At 35.2% G+C, this 16,076-nt stretch overlaps 1 protein-coding gene across 3 annotated transcripts; it reads right to left on the bottom strand.

The window, feature by feature from the left end:
* Positions 1–961: 961 nt before the first annotated feature.
* On the bottom strand, positions 962–15,199 carry LOC309491264 (uncharacterized protein). 3 transcript variants are annotated; one of them, XR_014202976.1, is made up of 6 exons: positions 2,874–3,078; positions 2,066–2,159; positions 1,826–1,943; positions 1,498–1,724; positions 1,346–1,393; positions 962–1,303 (listed from the first exon to the last, which is right to left on the bottom strand). XR_014202976.1 is itself a non-coding variant. In XM_082160757.1 (5 exons), exons 1-5 carry the CDS (start codon positions 15,091–15,093, stop codon positions 1,043–1,045), a joined length of 786 nt encoding a protein of 261 aa, XP_082016883.1. In that variant the 5' UTR covers positions 15,094–15,199; the 3' UTR covers positions 962–1,042. The 3 variants fall into 3 exon arrangements, 2 of the variants coding, with proteins under 2 accessions (XP_082016883.1, XP_082016884.1); XM_082160757.1 differs by lacking the exons at positions 1,826–1,943; positions 2,066–2,159; positions 2,874–3,078 and adding exons at positions 14,565–14,603; positions 14,705–14,831; positions 15,013–15,199 and having other exon boundaries at positions 962–1,393; positions 1,498–1,685; XM_082160758.1 differs by having other exon boundaries at positions 962–1,393; positions 2,874–3,074.
* Between the last annotated feature and the right edge of the window lie 877 nt (positions 15,200–16,076).

The following is a 16,076-nucleotide window of genomic DNA, read 5'->3' as shown; positions in this document are numbered from 1 at the left end:
GAGATGTGCTATACCTATCGGTCCATGTGTGGAAATGTACTATGTTTATCTATTTCTTAGCAAATCAGAATCATTTAGCAAGGACGTACATGTTTAGACCCTGGTGTAGGGTATAACTGAACTGTACACGGGACGGCCTATGAACTCCTGTGAGTCTTGATGCTGATGAAACTGCAAACTATCTTCACTATTTTCTTTCATTTATTATAATTCTTACTCTTGTCTTAAATTTACTTCACTTCTAACTCCCTTGGGTCTTTAACTGTAATTTCCCTGAAAAAGAGTTTTAGCATTTTGAAATGTAGAGTTTGTATTTATTTACCAAAATGTGTTTTTTGGGCAGTCAGCAGCCAGCGGTTCCTCAAGAGGGAAATGGGTTACTAAACAAACTGAATTATATTTTTTTGAAAATGTAAAAATGCAGAAAGTTGTGTGTGATGGAACGGTTTAGGGGTCGGGTTAGTGTAACGGGACAGAATATTGTCCAGTATAAAAAGTCCCCACAAAGATAGCGAACCAGATGTATGTGTGTGTGTGTGTGTGTGTGTGTGTGTGTGTGTGTGTGTGTGTGTGTGTGTGTGTGTGTGTGTGTGTGTGTGTGTGTGTGTGTGTGTGTGTGTCTTCTGCATTTTAGATTATGCAGTCATCATGAGCTTCTCTTCACGTACAGTCAGTCACATTTCTGTGTTTAATATTTATATATCCTGTTTTCAATTAATCTCAATGAATCTCGTAATCAGATTCTTCAGATTGATGTTAATTTAACAGATTATATGCCCTGGCTGCCTTTAATGCTGTACTGAGCGCTGACATCTATTTTTAATAAAATATTTTTGTTTATGATCTGCCTTTGCCTTTCTCATAGAGTGAAGGATGTTACAGATGTTTTTTAAGACAAAATTACGTGTCAAAGAGTATGCAGAACTGTTAAGGCATTTAACAAGATAAGACAAACTGCACATTTACTACATTCTTGCAGGTTTATTAAGATCTTCTGTACGGTTAGGAAGATTAAAGGAAAAGAAGAAAGTGATGCTGATCTTCAAGCGGCTGCTGAAGCTTCACGACGTCTTTTCTTTTTTCTTCCCATACTGGCCTTCACTGCTGAAGCTCCGGCCTTCACTGCTCCCACTCCGGCATTCACTCCGGCCTTCACTGCTCCCACTCCGGCATTCACTCCGGCCTTCGCTGCTCCCACTCCGGCATTCACTCCGGCCTTCACTGCTCCCACTCCGGCCTTCACTGCTCCCACTCCGGCATTCACTCCGGCCTTCACTGCTCCCACTCCGGCATTCACTCCGGCCTTCACTGCTGAAGCTCCGGCCTTCACTGCATTCACTCCGGCCTTCACTGCTCCCACTCCTGCGGCCATTGGTTGAGCTATGGCTCCCTTCTACACAGATATAATAAGAACATTATTTATCAGAATGTCCAAATGGTCAGATTGTAAGAGGTATTTTTTAATTATGATTTTTACCTGTACTCTATATGCCATACCTGACTGCAGAAGGATTTACCATATCGAACCAATGTGGCAATTTGTTCACAATTCTCATTCAAGAGACTATATTCTTTACACTGCGTATTCGTGACACTCATTAATTCTTCAATTTTTTTTTTAATGAATTCCTTGGTCTGTACTTCGTGTTCAAAGTCATGATAACAGTTCACCACTTTAAAGGGACCTTCTTTTTTACTGAATCGGCAGCCGGGTGTTGGTTTCCCTGTCGAAAAGTGATGCAATGTTAAAAGCTTAATGAATGTATAATGGGTATGACAGTCTTCAAAATATTTATTAATAAATTTGAAAGACATGATGTCATACTTATCATCTCAAAAATGTTCTGATCATCCTCCTTTCCCTCCACAGTCTCACCACCAACATATAGAGCATAGTGACTATAAAGCGTTCCAGGAAATTCCAGCAAGTCCCCAAATTGATACTGTGAAGAAAAAAGAAAAAGAAGAATTTATATATATATATATAAATAAATCACATAACTGTAAACTGCACTAATAACCCATACAGATAGGAAGTAAATGTGTAAAATAGTTGGATCCTCACTTCGGCTTTAACAACATGCACAGAGAAGCACAGCTGGAGAAACACAGCGATCAAAACACTCTTCCCGCTCAACATCTTCATCTTTTATAGGCTCCTATGAAAAATAAACTCATTGAGACATGTTTACTGTTTACTGTGCTCTACATATGTTTGACACGATTATGGCAAAGATCTTCAAAAGTGTTCTGCAATAGCTGACATTTTGGATATTTTTCCCCCCAAACTATTGTGTTCCCTATCAGTGCTCCTGATCAATTTACCCATTTCACCAAACTAAGAGCAATGCTTTCAAAACAATTAGTTAAATTCATTAGTACACAAACTAATATCAAAACTATTACAGTTTTCTCTATTCTTATGACAGATTTAGCTATAGACACACACAGGTAAATTAATGGACTGAAAACAAATATTTTTATTCCAGTTTATTCCAAGATCTGTTATTATATGAATTATATAAAGTTAAAACTCCACACACACATTGCTGCGATTGTATTAGTCAAGCCTCTTATTTCTAAGAAAATTTTATTCCATCACACAACACTGTTTAAACTGTGAATGTAGAATGTTTTTTTAACAATAATTTAACCTTTTTTTTTATTTATAAATATAAAATATGTAAAGAACAACACAAAATGGTCTGTTCTTAAAATCTGTGCTCAAATTGTCCACTAAAAAAGATCAAGTTCAAAACAGAAGCAAATCATCATTTTACATTTAATGCTAAGCTATTTAATTATATAAAGTAATCCATAATTGAAGTGTGTATCAAAAAAGAACTTAGCCGTGAAAGAAAGAAGGCTTTTACCTGGGTTGATGATCATGTAGTGAGGGCTACGAGAGACGGACGTTAAATAGTCTTTTGCAATGATCTTCTCATCAGAACCATCATTCCCGATTTACTTATTTGAATAGACCCAGTAATGAAACATTCACTTACGAGTCGTATCAGAATATGCCTTGATGGCAGTTAGAATGAGTGACAAAGAAGAGCAGAGCCTCAGATGATCCAGACAAACTGATAGGCTTCCATCCAATATAATTTATCACCAGTCATCAAATATTGTTATTGTAGGCTATTTGCAATGAAAATGTTCAGATGTTAAGAAGGGTCTGCAGGCAAATTTGCACAGATGCGATCTTTACATTTACATTTAGCAGACATTATTCAAAGTGACTCACAAATGAACTCTGCTAGTGTAAGTGAACATATCCTAAAGAGAGTAATATGAGAACTGCTCCAATACAATAATCTAAAATTGCTTAGAAAGTATAAGACCTTTCTAATCTTTGCATATAATAGATTATTATATGAATTTTAAGATTCAATTTTAATAGTAAATACAAATATAGCTGCAAGCGGCGATCATCAGGGTCCAAAATGGTTTGTGTATACGATACAGTTATACAATGGCCATGTTTCTTTATACAAGTCTTTAAGTGTCTCTTTATAGAAGTATACTATGAACTATATTAAAATATGCAAATAATATTGTCTCTTTCCTTCAATTTGACTGCAATAGATTCAGTCATGTTTGGAAACTTGACAAATATGTTTTCAATATCATTAGAAGAATATATAAAAACTTGGAGAAGAGTGTGAACCTGTGAGGAGGGAGGACTTGAAGATTTAAAAAAAGTGAGTAAAAGAGACCTTTACTATCAAGTGGTGACTATAATTAACTACTAAACAAAAGATAAAAGGGCAATTCAGTAAAATCTATACTTCTATACATGTATTATTTAACATTTATTTAGTTGCCTTAGCTTGACTCAATTTAGTTGATTAAATATTAAGTAACTCCGCCCTTAATGTTAGGCTACTTTTAATTAAATTATGAATTGATTATTTTATATTGTTATTATTAAATGATAAACATGTGGTAGCCTATAGGCTACAGACGAGATATAAAACTTGGCTGATATGTTTTTATTTAAAAGTCATAAAAACAGGATCAACTTACAAATAAGGAATACAAGCAATTCACCTTAAAGAGGCAAGAAGCGTGAAAAGTCATAAAAACACAAATATTTAAACAATGTCAGAATAGTACAAGCTCAAGCTAGTGTTTTTTTTTCTTTCTTTTTTTTGCAATGTAGTCACTGTATGTCAGTTGGTCATTAAAGATTTTTGGCGGATCAGGATGAAAGTATTGTTGATGGGTCAGTAGCTGGATGGTGAAATTACGCTGATCATCGAGTGGCTGAGAAGATGAGAAGTTGCAGCTGATGATCTTTCATTCATGCAGTGACCGTTAGATCGTCTGCCTGAAATAAGAAGTAAAGCTGTTTGTCTCCAGCATAGCAATGGTAGGAGAAACCCTGTGCCTGTATAATATATCCAGCCATGTATATGGTTTGCAGTTCCCATGATGCACAGCAATGAGAGGCTGGACAAAAGGATCTGATGCATAAGCCAGTTGAACATATTTCATTCAACATTATGATATACACATTCCTTGATCAATTTTTACCAAACATAGATCCAAATAAAGCAAGAGAATCTGCCGTTGTCATTACAAATCGTGTCCGCCCTCGAAGTCGAGTCTCCACAAACTGTCAGTTAATGATTATTTTAAGTATACGAATGATATTAATTTAGAATATGCATAGCTTACTATATGATGTTTAAGAAAACAAATGAGTGCATTAATTCACTATTAATTAATAAATAAATAAATAATAATATCTTATTTAGCAGATGTGGACAGTAACAAAGTAGCCTAGGCTACAGTAAATTTACTTGAGTTAAGTACACTTTTTGAGATCTGTACTTTACTTTGGTATACATTTTTTTTTTTTTTTTTTTTTTTGGAAACTTGTTACTTTAACTTCACTACATATGAAAGACAAATATCCTACTTTTTACTCCACTACAATTCTGTCAAGGTGCCTGAGTAGGAAGTAGAAACGTCAGTCGGGGGATCATATTATGGAAACAGATCAGTATCAATAATAATTTACACAAAAACCATGATTCACACATGCGTAGACAATTTCAAATGCACATGCACAAAATAAAATGATCAATTCATAAAATACATTTCACAAATGCAAAACACAATTCGTAGATACACAACTGTGCACAAAAACCTTCGAATGTTTAAAATGTACGAGTTTATCCTTGAATGTGAATGTGCAAATCGTCATTCAAGTGTGAATCGCCTTGGTTTGATGTGTGTGTGTGTGTGTGTGTGTGTGTGTGTGTGTGTGTGTGTGTGTGTGTGTGTGCATTTGAGACTTTCCTGGCAGCGCTCTCCTCCTACACGGATCAGTCTTTAGCCAATCACATTTAAGCTTATCAATCGACCAATCAGCATCATAGCTGAGCAGACAGCAGAGGTATGTGCAGTTGATCGGTGCATTTCTGTGTGTTTACTGAAGCTAAAGAAGTTAGAGATCAGTTGAAGCAATAGTTTATGAACTGCTGTTTAGTCCACGTGTGAACATAAACATTTATTTTTAGTATTGATGGATTTTCATGTCCTGTCCACCACATGTTGAACTGATGATAATGATAATGTATGTAATGACGTGCATATAGAAGACATCTGTTTTGTTTTAAGCTGCATATATTATGTAGTTTTATTGTTTCAGATTTCCAAGACAGATGATGTATGAAGTTGCAGACAACCAGTGCTGTGATCTTACCATTCCTACTGTAAATCTTTCAGAACAGTCACGTTGCAAGCCATCCATTTTGACAGTTGTTTCAACAAGAGGTTGAAAGTGATGCATTGTTACTGTATTCCTTTGTCTCCTGCGGACTATATGTACACGCTCTATAGGAGTAAAGCCCTGCTATGCATGCATTATTCAATTCTTGTTTTATGTATAAGTCAGAATTAAAAGATTCAAAGACATAGTTAGATTTGATGTACACATTTTATTAATTTTAATACGTTTCTGAATCCTTTGGGAATAAAATATATAAAATGACTTGATCGTGATGAATGTTCCTGTTACATATGAAGATCATGAAATGACAATCTTAAGTATGAAGCTCAATATTCAGTGCAGAGAAATATACATCTCTTCCATAGTTGTGAGATCCAGTCAGAGTCTTCTTTGCTTTTAAAGTAGATAAATGTTCATGGCCAAATGATACACATAAGTGCAATACATCAGGTGAAAAGTTCCTGTTGAATCCAGTCATCAGTAGACCTCTCTATTAGGACATAGTAAAATAGTAAAAACCTAGTGCAAGAGGTGCAGACAGAGGACGTGGGAGATTAAGTGATGATATTTGAATAGAGATTACTGAGTAATCTTAGTTGCATAATCTTAATTGCCTCTATGATAAGTTTACCTTTGTCTGATCAGCATAAAATCAGATTTGCCTGTTTTACTAGGTGAAGTAAAATGAATGCTTCACAACATTGTCCTGTGACACTAAAATGATGACAATACAGCACAAAACATAAGGGAATGAATGTTGAATATATTGGTAACACTTTACAATAAGGTTCATTAGTTAACATTAGTAAATGTATTAACTAACCATGAGCAATACATTTGTTGCTGTGTTTGTTCATCTTTGTTAACGTTAAAAAAAATACAGCTGTTTATTGTTGCAAACCTTATTGTATTGAAGTGTTACCAATATATTAAGATATTAATACATAAAAATAAAGTTTAAAAGAGAATAAAGAAACAACATGAATTAAGATGTGTGTGACTGTTATCCAGATGTCATGCTAAAGGTGAGTAATCCTGAAAAATGCAGGGAAACAACAAGTGTGTAATAATTTAACAACATACACTAATGGCAAATTAACACTGGGTGCTCATTAAAATAGGTCTATTCACTATTTAAAGAATAACCCCGATGAGGCCAGTGTAAGAGAGCTAGGGTGGGTGTTGGCCACAGATGATTGTTTTGCACTCATGTGTGTGACTGTAACTGAGAGCTGTCTGAGGGCATGTCTGTCCCTGCAGCTAAACAACAAAACAAGCATCGTTTCTTCTTCATTTTTGACACGATATGGGACATCTGATTACACAGCACTTGCTTACATCAGTTAATAGTTCATAAACTACTGCTTCAACTGATCTCTAACTTCTTTAACTTCAGTAAACACACAGAAATGAGCCGATTACCTGCACATACCTCTGCTGTCTGCAGCTATGAACTGTCGTCGAAAGCGGATGGCGTAACATGCAGGTAGGCACGCCCTCGCGTGATGCTGATTGGTCGATTGATAAGCTTAAATCTGATTGGCTAAAGACTGATCCGTGTAGGAGGAGAGCGCTTTCAGGAAAGTCTCAACACACACACAAATCCAAGGTGATTCACATGTGAATGACGATTGAACATTCACATTCAAGCATAAACTCGTAACTTTTTAAACATTCGAAGGTTTTTGTGCACAGTTGTATATCTACGAATTGTGTTTTGCATTTGTGAAATGTATTTTATGAATATATAATTTTATTTTGCGCATGTTAATTGCTTTTTGTGAATTTTTTTTTCCACGCACGTGAATGTTGTTTCATGCATGTGAAATTGTCTATGCATGTGTGAATCATGTTTTTTGCGTAAAATATTATTGATAATGATCTACTTCCATTGATTTTGGTTGCAGGGGTCGCATTTTAGAACCCGACGTTAGATTGACGTCAGCATCCAACGTCGGACAGACGTCAGAAACCGACTGATATTGGTTTCTGACATTAACTCGATTTTCATTTTCAACCACAATACAACGTCTGTCCAACGTTGGAGATTAATATCAGTCTGATGTTGGATTCTGACATCAAGGTTTTCATTTTCAACGTTGGGTTTGTTCTTCTAAATGCGAATTTTGTCATTGTTTTGGAGCACACTAGCTTATAGATAACAGTAAGGCTATCATATTCATACTAAAAGCCAAAAAAACGTGTAATAGGGCACTATTTGAGGGAACAGCCATTTGGGTGTCGGCAACCATTGTGGACGTTATTGACCTTATTCAATCTCACATTCAATCCCATACTGGAACTGTGTTCTAGAAATACATGTGATATTGATATCAGGGAAGGCAGGCATAGATTCAGAGGCATAAGGTACTGTAAGTATTACATACAACAATGCAACAATAATAAAACAATGCATTTACTTTTTACTTTTGATACTTAAGTCCTTTTAAAAACAAATACTTCTGTACTTTTACTTAGTAAAAATCAGTCTTTACAACTTTTACTTGTAACGGAGTAATATTTGACCAGTAGTATCTGTACTTTCACTCAAGTAAGGAAGTACTTTGTCCACCTCTGCTATTTAGTGAATAATTGAACATTTATAATACAAATATTTGGGACATTTAACAATTTAACACATAATTATTACATAAAAAATGATTGTAGATACATGTAGGGGTAAGTGCAATTGCGTGTATAAACCATGGTATTAAATAAACTATCAGGCTAATCTGGTATCTGTAGGCTAATACAATGCTAGTACATAAAGCTAACCAATACAGACACAAATGGTCATTATAATGTACTGTTAAAACTCCTGTTCATTTCTGCTTATTGCTATTGGTTTTATTTACATATTTTTAAATAATTTCTTGTTCTAAAGTTAGGGATTTTTTGCATTTGGTTTGTTGAAATAAATCATTTTTGAATACAACCTGCTCTTAATTTTTTGAATTGCATTTCAGTTGTATTTTTGCAAATGTATGTGGCATTTTTTTCTCAAAAATACTGATTTTGATATATTTTATAATGTTCAAATATATATATTCACAAAATATATAATAAAAAAAAGTTGTGATAGGAGCAGTTGTTCATGTAATGAAGCACCGGACTCAGAAGGATCCATTTGCATCTTTATTAGAATAGTCGTACAGGGTAATCAACAGTAGACAGGGCAATGGAGGAAACACAGAGAAGATCCGAGTCACAGGCAGAGATCGGGGCAGAGGCAGCAATAATCAAAGTCCAGAAAACAATCCGGGTCGGGGCAGGCAGAGAACAATCAGGAAACGAGGTAAAGCAGTCCAAGGTCAGAAATACAAAAAAGCAAACACGGGTAATAACGCTCAGTAATGATGGCCCGGGCAAATCAAGACATCGCAGAGAGGTGTTGTGTGGAAGTGGCTTTTATGTGTGTGTGTGTAGTGCAGGTGTGTTGCGCAATCAGTCCCAGGTGAGAGGCATGATGGGAATTTGAGTTCGGGAGGAAATGGTTAATATTCCGGAGACGGATCCCTCCGGTGGTGCGGAGGAGGAGGTACGGGAGCCTCCTCTGTAACAGTTCACATGCAGAAAAATGAATGGATCTCTATGTCCCTCTGCTGGATATATAGAAAACATCTCTCCGTTGCTTTCTATATATCCAGATGTTTTCTATATATCCAGCAGAGGGACATAGAGATTCATTCATTTTTCTGCATGTGAACAACTGCTCCTATCACAACTTTTTTTATATATATTTTGTGAATATATATATTGCTCTCTAAAAGTGCCACTGATTTATCAGCTGGGTAAATTAATAAATACAATAGGTATAGTTAAAGCTCAAACAGTGGACAGTTTACAGACCATTGAAATGGACTATAGCAACAAATATAGTCATAATAGCCAGAGGCGGTTCTGGGGGTTATAACCGTTTTAAAGGGAACCGTCCCAGTGACAGCTCTTCTGAGACTGTAGGCTGTTAGATGTTTGTTTTTAAATAACTTGAAATAATCATGTAAACTTTGTAAAGCGTCCGCTATCAGAGAATAGATAGGCTCAGGTTCAGGCGTGGCGGCGGCCATCTCTGCTGAGGGCTCAGGCGACGTGGTGGTGGCCATCTTGTCCGGAGACACTGGCTCAGCGGCAGACGTGGCGTGAACAGACTCAGACTTGGCAGGCATGACGTGAAGAGACTCAGACTTGGCAGGCATGACGTGAAGAGACTCAGACATGGCAGGCATGACGTGAAGTGGTTCAGGCTGAGATGATACTGTGGGTTTGCGGTGTTCCTCATCGGTAAAACCCACAGTAAATGAGGAACCACTCAAAAACAGGGCATAATCCATGTATTGTTCAAGTGAGAAGTGAATTTTTCCCCCAGGCAGTCCATAGCACAAAGGTTCGTCTAATCCATGTCTAAAAATGTCCTTGAGTGCTACGTCATTAAAATCTACCTTGTGACAGAGTTCGCAAAAGTCCTTGACATAATCCTCAATGATCCGGTTGTCCTGACGAAGACGAAGGAGGTCAGCTGCTGGGTTCATGGTTTTAGGTCAAGTATTCTGTAAAGTGATCCACTGGAGGCAAGTTGTAATTGAGAACCCAAGTGCAGTTTATTATAAACAAAACCAAACATGAAACAAAAACATGGCGTGGCATGAAAACTCAAAAATGGACATGGACTCACAAACAGTGGTTACAAGGAACAATACTTGACAAAGACACATGGCAAACATGAGGGCTTAAATACACAGACTACTGACAAGACAAGGGACACCTATGAACAATGATCAGACAAATAACCAATGACAAGACACATGGCAGGATCACATGACAAACAGGGAATCACATGACAGACATGGAAACATAACATGACACAGAAACATGACAAGAACAAACCCAAAATCGTGACAAGCCATCAAGTGTTGGACAGTATTAGATTATTACGTGAGGAAGTTTTTTGTCCAATAATTAGAATCTCTGTTTTTTCAGAATTAAGTTGTAGGAAATTACTAGTCATCCAGTTTTTTATATCAGCTATGCATTCCGTTCATTTTGTGAATTGTTAAGAATTGTGAAGCAAATTGCCATGCTTCCTAATGATATCTCCCAAGGGTAGCATGTACAGAGTGAACAGCAACGGTCCTAGTACTGAGCCTTGTGGTACGCCATTCTGACCTTGTGATCGATGAGACATCTCTTAATTTACTGCTACAAACTGATAACGGTCAGATAAGTATGATTTAAACCATGCTAATGCAATTCCACTAATGCCAACATAATTTTCGAGTCTATTTAAAAGAATGTTGTGGTCAATAGTGTGAAATGCAGCACTAAGATCGAGTAACACTAATAGAGAGATACAACCAAGAGCAAATCATTTGTGACTCTAATGAGAGCTGTCTCAGTACTATGGTATGGTCTAAATCCTGATTGAAAATCCTCGTAGATATAATTTCTTTCTAAAAAAGAACATAGTTGTGAAGATACTGCCTTTTCTAGTATCTTTGACAGAAAAGGTAGATTCGGGATTGGCCTGTAATTGACTAATTCTGTATGATCAAGTTGTGGTTTTTTAACAAGCGGTTTAATCATAGTCAGCTGGAAAGTTTTTGGTTTGTATCCTAATGACAAAGATGAATTAATGATACTAAGAAGAGGATCTATGACCTCTGGAAGCATCTCTTTCAGAAGCTTAGTCGCTATAGGGTCTAACATAGAGCTGGACAATAATTCAATATCAATATATATCGCGATATAATTACTGACAAAATTTTCATTTTTAGGTGAACTATCCCTTTAATATTGAGCAAAACACATTAAATAACACTTAATTGCAACATTTGCTCTCCTTTAACAGCCAGAAGCAAAGCATGCTGGGAACTAAAAATCAGTTGTAACTCATTCTGTGACTGTGTGTGTGTGTGTATATATCTGAGAGAAAAGTCCAAGTATATTTGGCCTATACTTGTACTCAATCTTTTGATCGAGATATCCTTAAAATTTTAATTATTCAAAGTATACTTGGCTTGTAGTTTTGTTAACTCTTTTGATCGAGTAGCCTATTAAATATACTTTTTTTTTCATCGTTTTTCATATACAGGCTTATGAAACTTTGTTTGAAAATATTGATTAAAATATTGATATAAAACAGATATGTTTCTAATTCTGCGTATCTGAATTTTTGTGTAGGCTAGTCCACTGGTAGTGTACATATTTACTTTAATTTAACTTTTCCCCACCATTGACTGAATTTTCCAGCTATCCATGTTTTCACTGGTATACGGTAGGGGGCGCTATGACACATATTCTAGTACAGAATCTCTGGATCAAAACACAGGAGAAGAAGAAGCTGAAACAAGTGATAGACGATTGCTCACTCAAATGTAAAATAATGTTATATCAAACATTAAACAGCTTGTAAATCAAAACTGCTTAATGTTTCCAATTGAAATGAAGCGTAGGCCTAACCCATGAAGACAAAACGACTGTGAAGCTTTGGGGGTGTTGGACTCGATCTACTCCACCTGTGTTTTGATCATCGTTCTGGATCTGATCAAGGCGTAGTCTTTGACAAAAATGTGATTTTCTCAACTATTTTGTTTAAAATGTTGCCTTTATGAAACTTACTGACATTCAAGTGTTGATAAAAAAGAATGCATGAAGCTAATAAAATGTTTTTAAAATTAAAGTAGAGTTAAAGGTATTTTTCAAGTATAAAAAAATAACATTTGAACATAGTAGTATAGGCCTACTGCAACTGCAAAAATTGTATATAAATAGTAAACTATAAGTATAATGTTAAGTTCACTTAAAGAAAACTTGTGGAATAAAACTACTAAACTAGTAGTTTACTGAGAGTACACTAAAAGAGTAAAAATAATATATAAATGGTAAACTATAAGTATGATGTTAAGTTCACTTAAAGAAAACTTGTAGTATAAAACTACTAAGCTAGTAGTTTACTGAGAGTATACTTCAAAGTTGCTACAAGTATTAAAATAGTAAACTACTAGTATACTCATGTTCACTTGCAGTACAAATGAGAAACATAATTATGAACTAGTTGTGCACTTAAAGTTTACTACTGTTACACTTATAGTACACTTAAACATATACTTTTATATACTTCAAGTGGGCCAATTTAGTCCCAAGCGGTATTAAAATAGTACACTTACAAGTTTATTACTAGTACATATTGACATTAGTATACTTACTACATAAAGTATACTTAAAAATATACTTGAACATTACTCAAGTATACTTCATAAAATGAACTTGAAGTATACTTTTTTTTCGTAAGGGGATGTGCTACCTATCAGTCCATGTGTGGGAATTTACTATGTTTATCTATTTCTTATATTTCTTAGCCCGTCAGAATCATTTAACCTGAAGCAAGGACGTACACGTAGCTTAGACCCTGGTGTAGGGTATAACTGAACTGTAAGCGGGACGGCCTACGAACTCCTGTGAGTCTTGAATCTGATGAAACTGCAAACTATCTTCACTATTTTCTTTCATTTATTATAATTCTTACTCTTGTCTTAAATTGACTTCACTTCTCACTCCCTATCTTAATTAATCATATCTGGTCCTTTTAACCAGTTACCATGTTTATCTTTAACTGTAAATTCCCTAAAAAAAGAGTTTTAGCATTTTGAAATGTAGAGTTTGTATTTATTTAACAAAATGTGTTTTTTGGGCAGTCAGCAGCCAGCGGTTCCTCAAGAGGGAAATGGGTTACTAAACATACTGAATTATATATTTTTGAAAATGTAAAAATGCAGAAAGTTGTGTGTGATGGGCAGGTTTAGGGGTCGGGTTAGTGTAGCGGGACAGAATATACAGATTGTCCAGTATAAAAACCATTATGCCTATGGAGAGTCCCCACATAGATAGCGAACCAGACGTATGTGTGTGTGTGTGTGTGTGTGTGTGTGTGTGTGTGTGTGTGTGTGTGTGTGTGTGCAGGCAAAGGCAAGTGTGTATCTTCTACATTTCAGATTATGCAGTCATCCTGATCTTCTCTTCACGTACAGTCAGTCACGTTTCTCTGTTTAATATTTATATATCCTATGTTTTCAATTAATCTCAATGAATCTCTTAATCAGAGTCAGACTCTTCAGATTGATGTTAATATAACAGATTATATGCCCTGCCTTTAATGCTGCACTGAGCGCTGATATCTATTTTTAATAAAATATTTTTATAAATGTATGATCTGCCTTTTGAGAAGTTCTCGAAGAGCGAAGGATGTTTTAGATGTTTTAAGACAAAACTACACATATATAAATATAGATGTGTCAAAGAGTATATGCAGAACTGTGGTTTTAACGTTTTAAGGCAGTTAACAAGACAAGACAAACTGCACATTTACTACATTCTTGCAGGTTTATTAAGATCTTCTTTACAGTTAGGAAGATTAAAGGAAAAGAAGAAAGTGATGCTGATGTTCAAGCGGCTGCTGAAGCTTCACGACGTTTTAGATTGCCTTTGGTGTTCAGCTTTTGCAGTCCTTTGGCAAGAATTTCAACTATGGTTTCCTTCTACACAAACATTACCATAAAAAGAACATTATTTATCAGAATGTCCAAATGGTCAGATTGTCTGAGGTATTTTTTAATTATTGATTTTTACCTGTACTCTATATGCCATACCTGAGTGCAGAAGGCTTTACCATATCGAACCTTTGTGGCAATATGTTCACAATTCCCAGTAAAGAGTCTATAATCTTTACACTCTTCGCTACGCATTAGATCTTCAATGGTTTTTATCATGTCAGTCTTGCTCTGTGGTTTGTGTTCTTTGTCTAAATAATTGTTCACTGTAAAGGGACCTTCTTTTTTATCGAATCGGCAGCCGGGTTTTGGTGTCCCTATTGAAAAGTGATGCAATGTTAAAAGCTTAATGAATGTATAATGGGTATGACAGTCTTCAAAAGATTTTGTAATAAACTTGACAGACATGATGTCATACTTATCATCTCAAAAATATTCTGATCTGCCTTCTTTCCATCCACAGTCTCACCACCAACATATACAGCATAGTGACTATAAACCGGTTTTGATTTGGTTTTAAATTCCAGCAAGTCCCCAAATTGATACTGTGAAGAAAAAAGAAAAAGAAGAAGAAGAAAAAAAAAAATATATATATATATATATTTACTGTATATATATATATATATATATATATATATATAAAAATAAATCACTTAACTGTAAACTGCACTAATAACCCATACAGATAGGAAATAAATAGTGTAAAAATGTAACTTGTATCCTCACTTCGGCTTTAACAACATGCACAGAGAAGCACAGCTGGAGAAACACAATGATCAAAACACTCTTCCCGCTCAACATCTTCATCTTTTATAGGCTCCTGTGAAAAATAAACTCATTGAGACATGTTTACTGTTTACTGTGCTCTACATATGTTTGACACGATTATGGCAAAGATCTTCAAAAGTGTTCTGCAATAGCTGACATTTTGGATATTTTTCCCCCCAAACTATTGTGTTCCCTATCAGTGCTCCTGATCAATTTACCCATTTCACCAAACTAAGATCAATGCTTTCAAAACTATTAATCAAATTCATTAGATAGCACATAAACTAATATCAAAACTATTACAGTTTCCTCTATTCTTATGACATATTTATCTATAGACACACACAGGTAAATTATTGGACTGAAAAACAAATATTTTTATTCCAGTTTATTCCACAATGAAGATCTGTTTTTATATGAATTATATAAAGTTAAAACTCCACACACACATTGCTGCCATTGTATTCGTCAAGCCTCTTATTTCTAAGAAATTTTTATTCCATCACACAATATTGTTTAAACTGTGAATGTAGAATGTTTTTTAACAATAATTTAACACATTTTTTTTATTTATAAATATAAAATATGTAAAGAACAACACAAAATGGTCTGTTCTTAAAATCTGTGCTCAAATTGTCCACTAAAAAAGATCAAGTACAAAACAGAAGAAAAACATAATTTTACATGTAATGCTAAGCTATTTAATTATATAAAGTAATCCTTAATTGAAGTGTGTATCAAAAAAGAACTTAGCCGTGAAAGAAAGAAGGCTTTTACCTGGGTTGATGATCATGTAGAGAGGGCTACGAGAGACGGACGTTAAATAGTCTTTATCTTCTAATCAGAACCATCATTCCCGATTTACTTATCATTTGAATAGACCCAGTAATGAAACATTCACTTACGAGTCGTATCAGAATATGCCTTGATGGCAGTTAGAATGAGTGACAAAGAAGAGCAGAGCCTCAGATGATCCAGACAGACTGATAGTCTTCCATCCAGTCTTAATTTATCACCAGTCA

Source organism: Leuciscus leuciscus (assembly GCF_965113295.1).
Source record: "Leuciscus leuciscus genome assembly, chromosome: 25".
NCBI classification, from domain to species: Eukaryota; Metazoa; Chordata; class Actinopteri; order Cypriniformes; family Leuciscidae; genus Leuciscus; species Leuciscus leuciscus.
The sequence above is the reverse complement of the archived record's forward strand: the minus strand, read 5'-3'. Positions and strand labels throughout refer to the sequence as shown.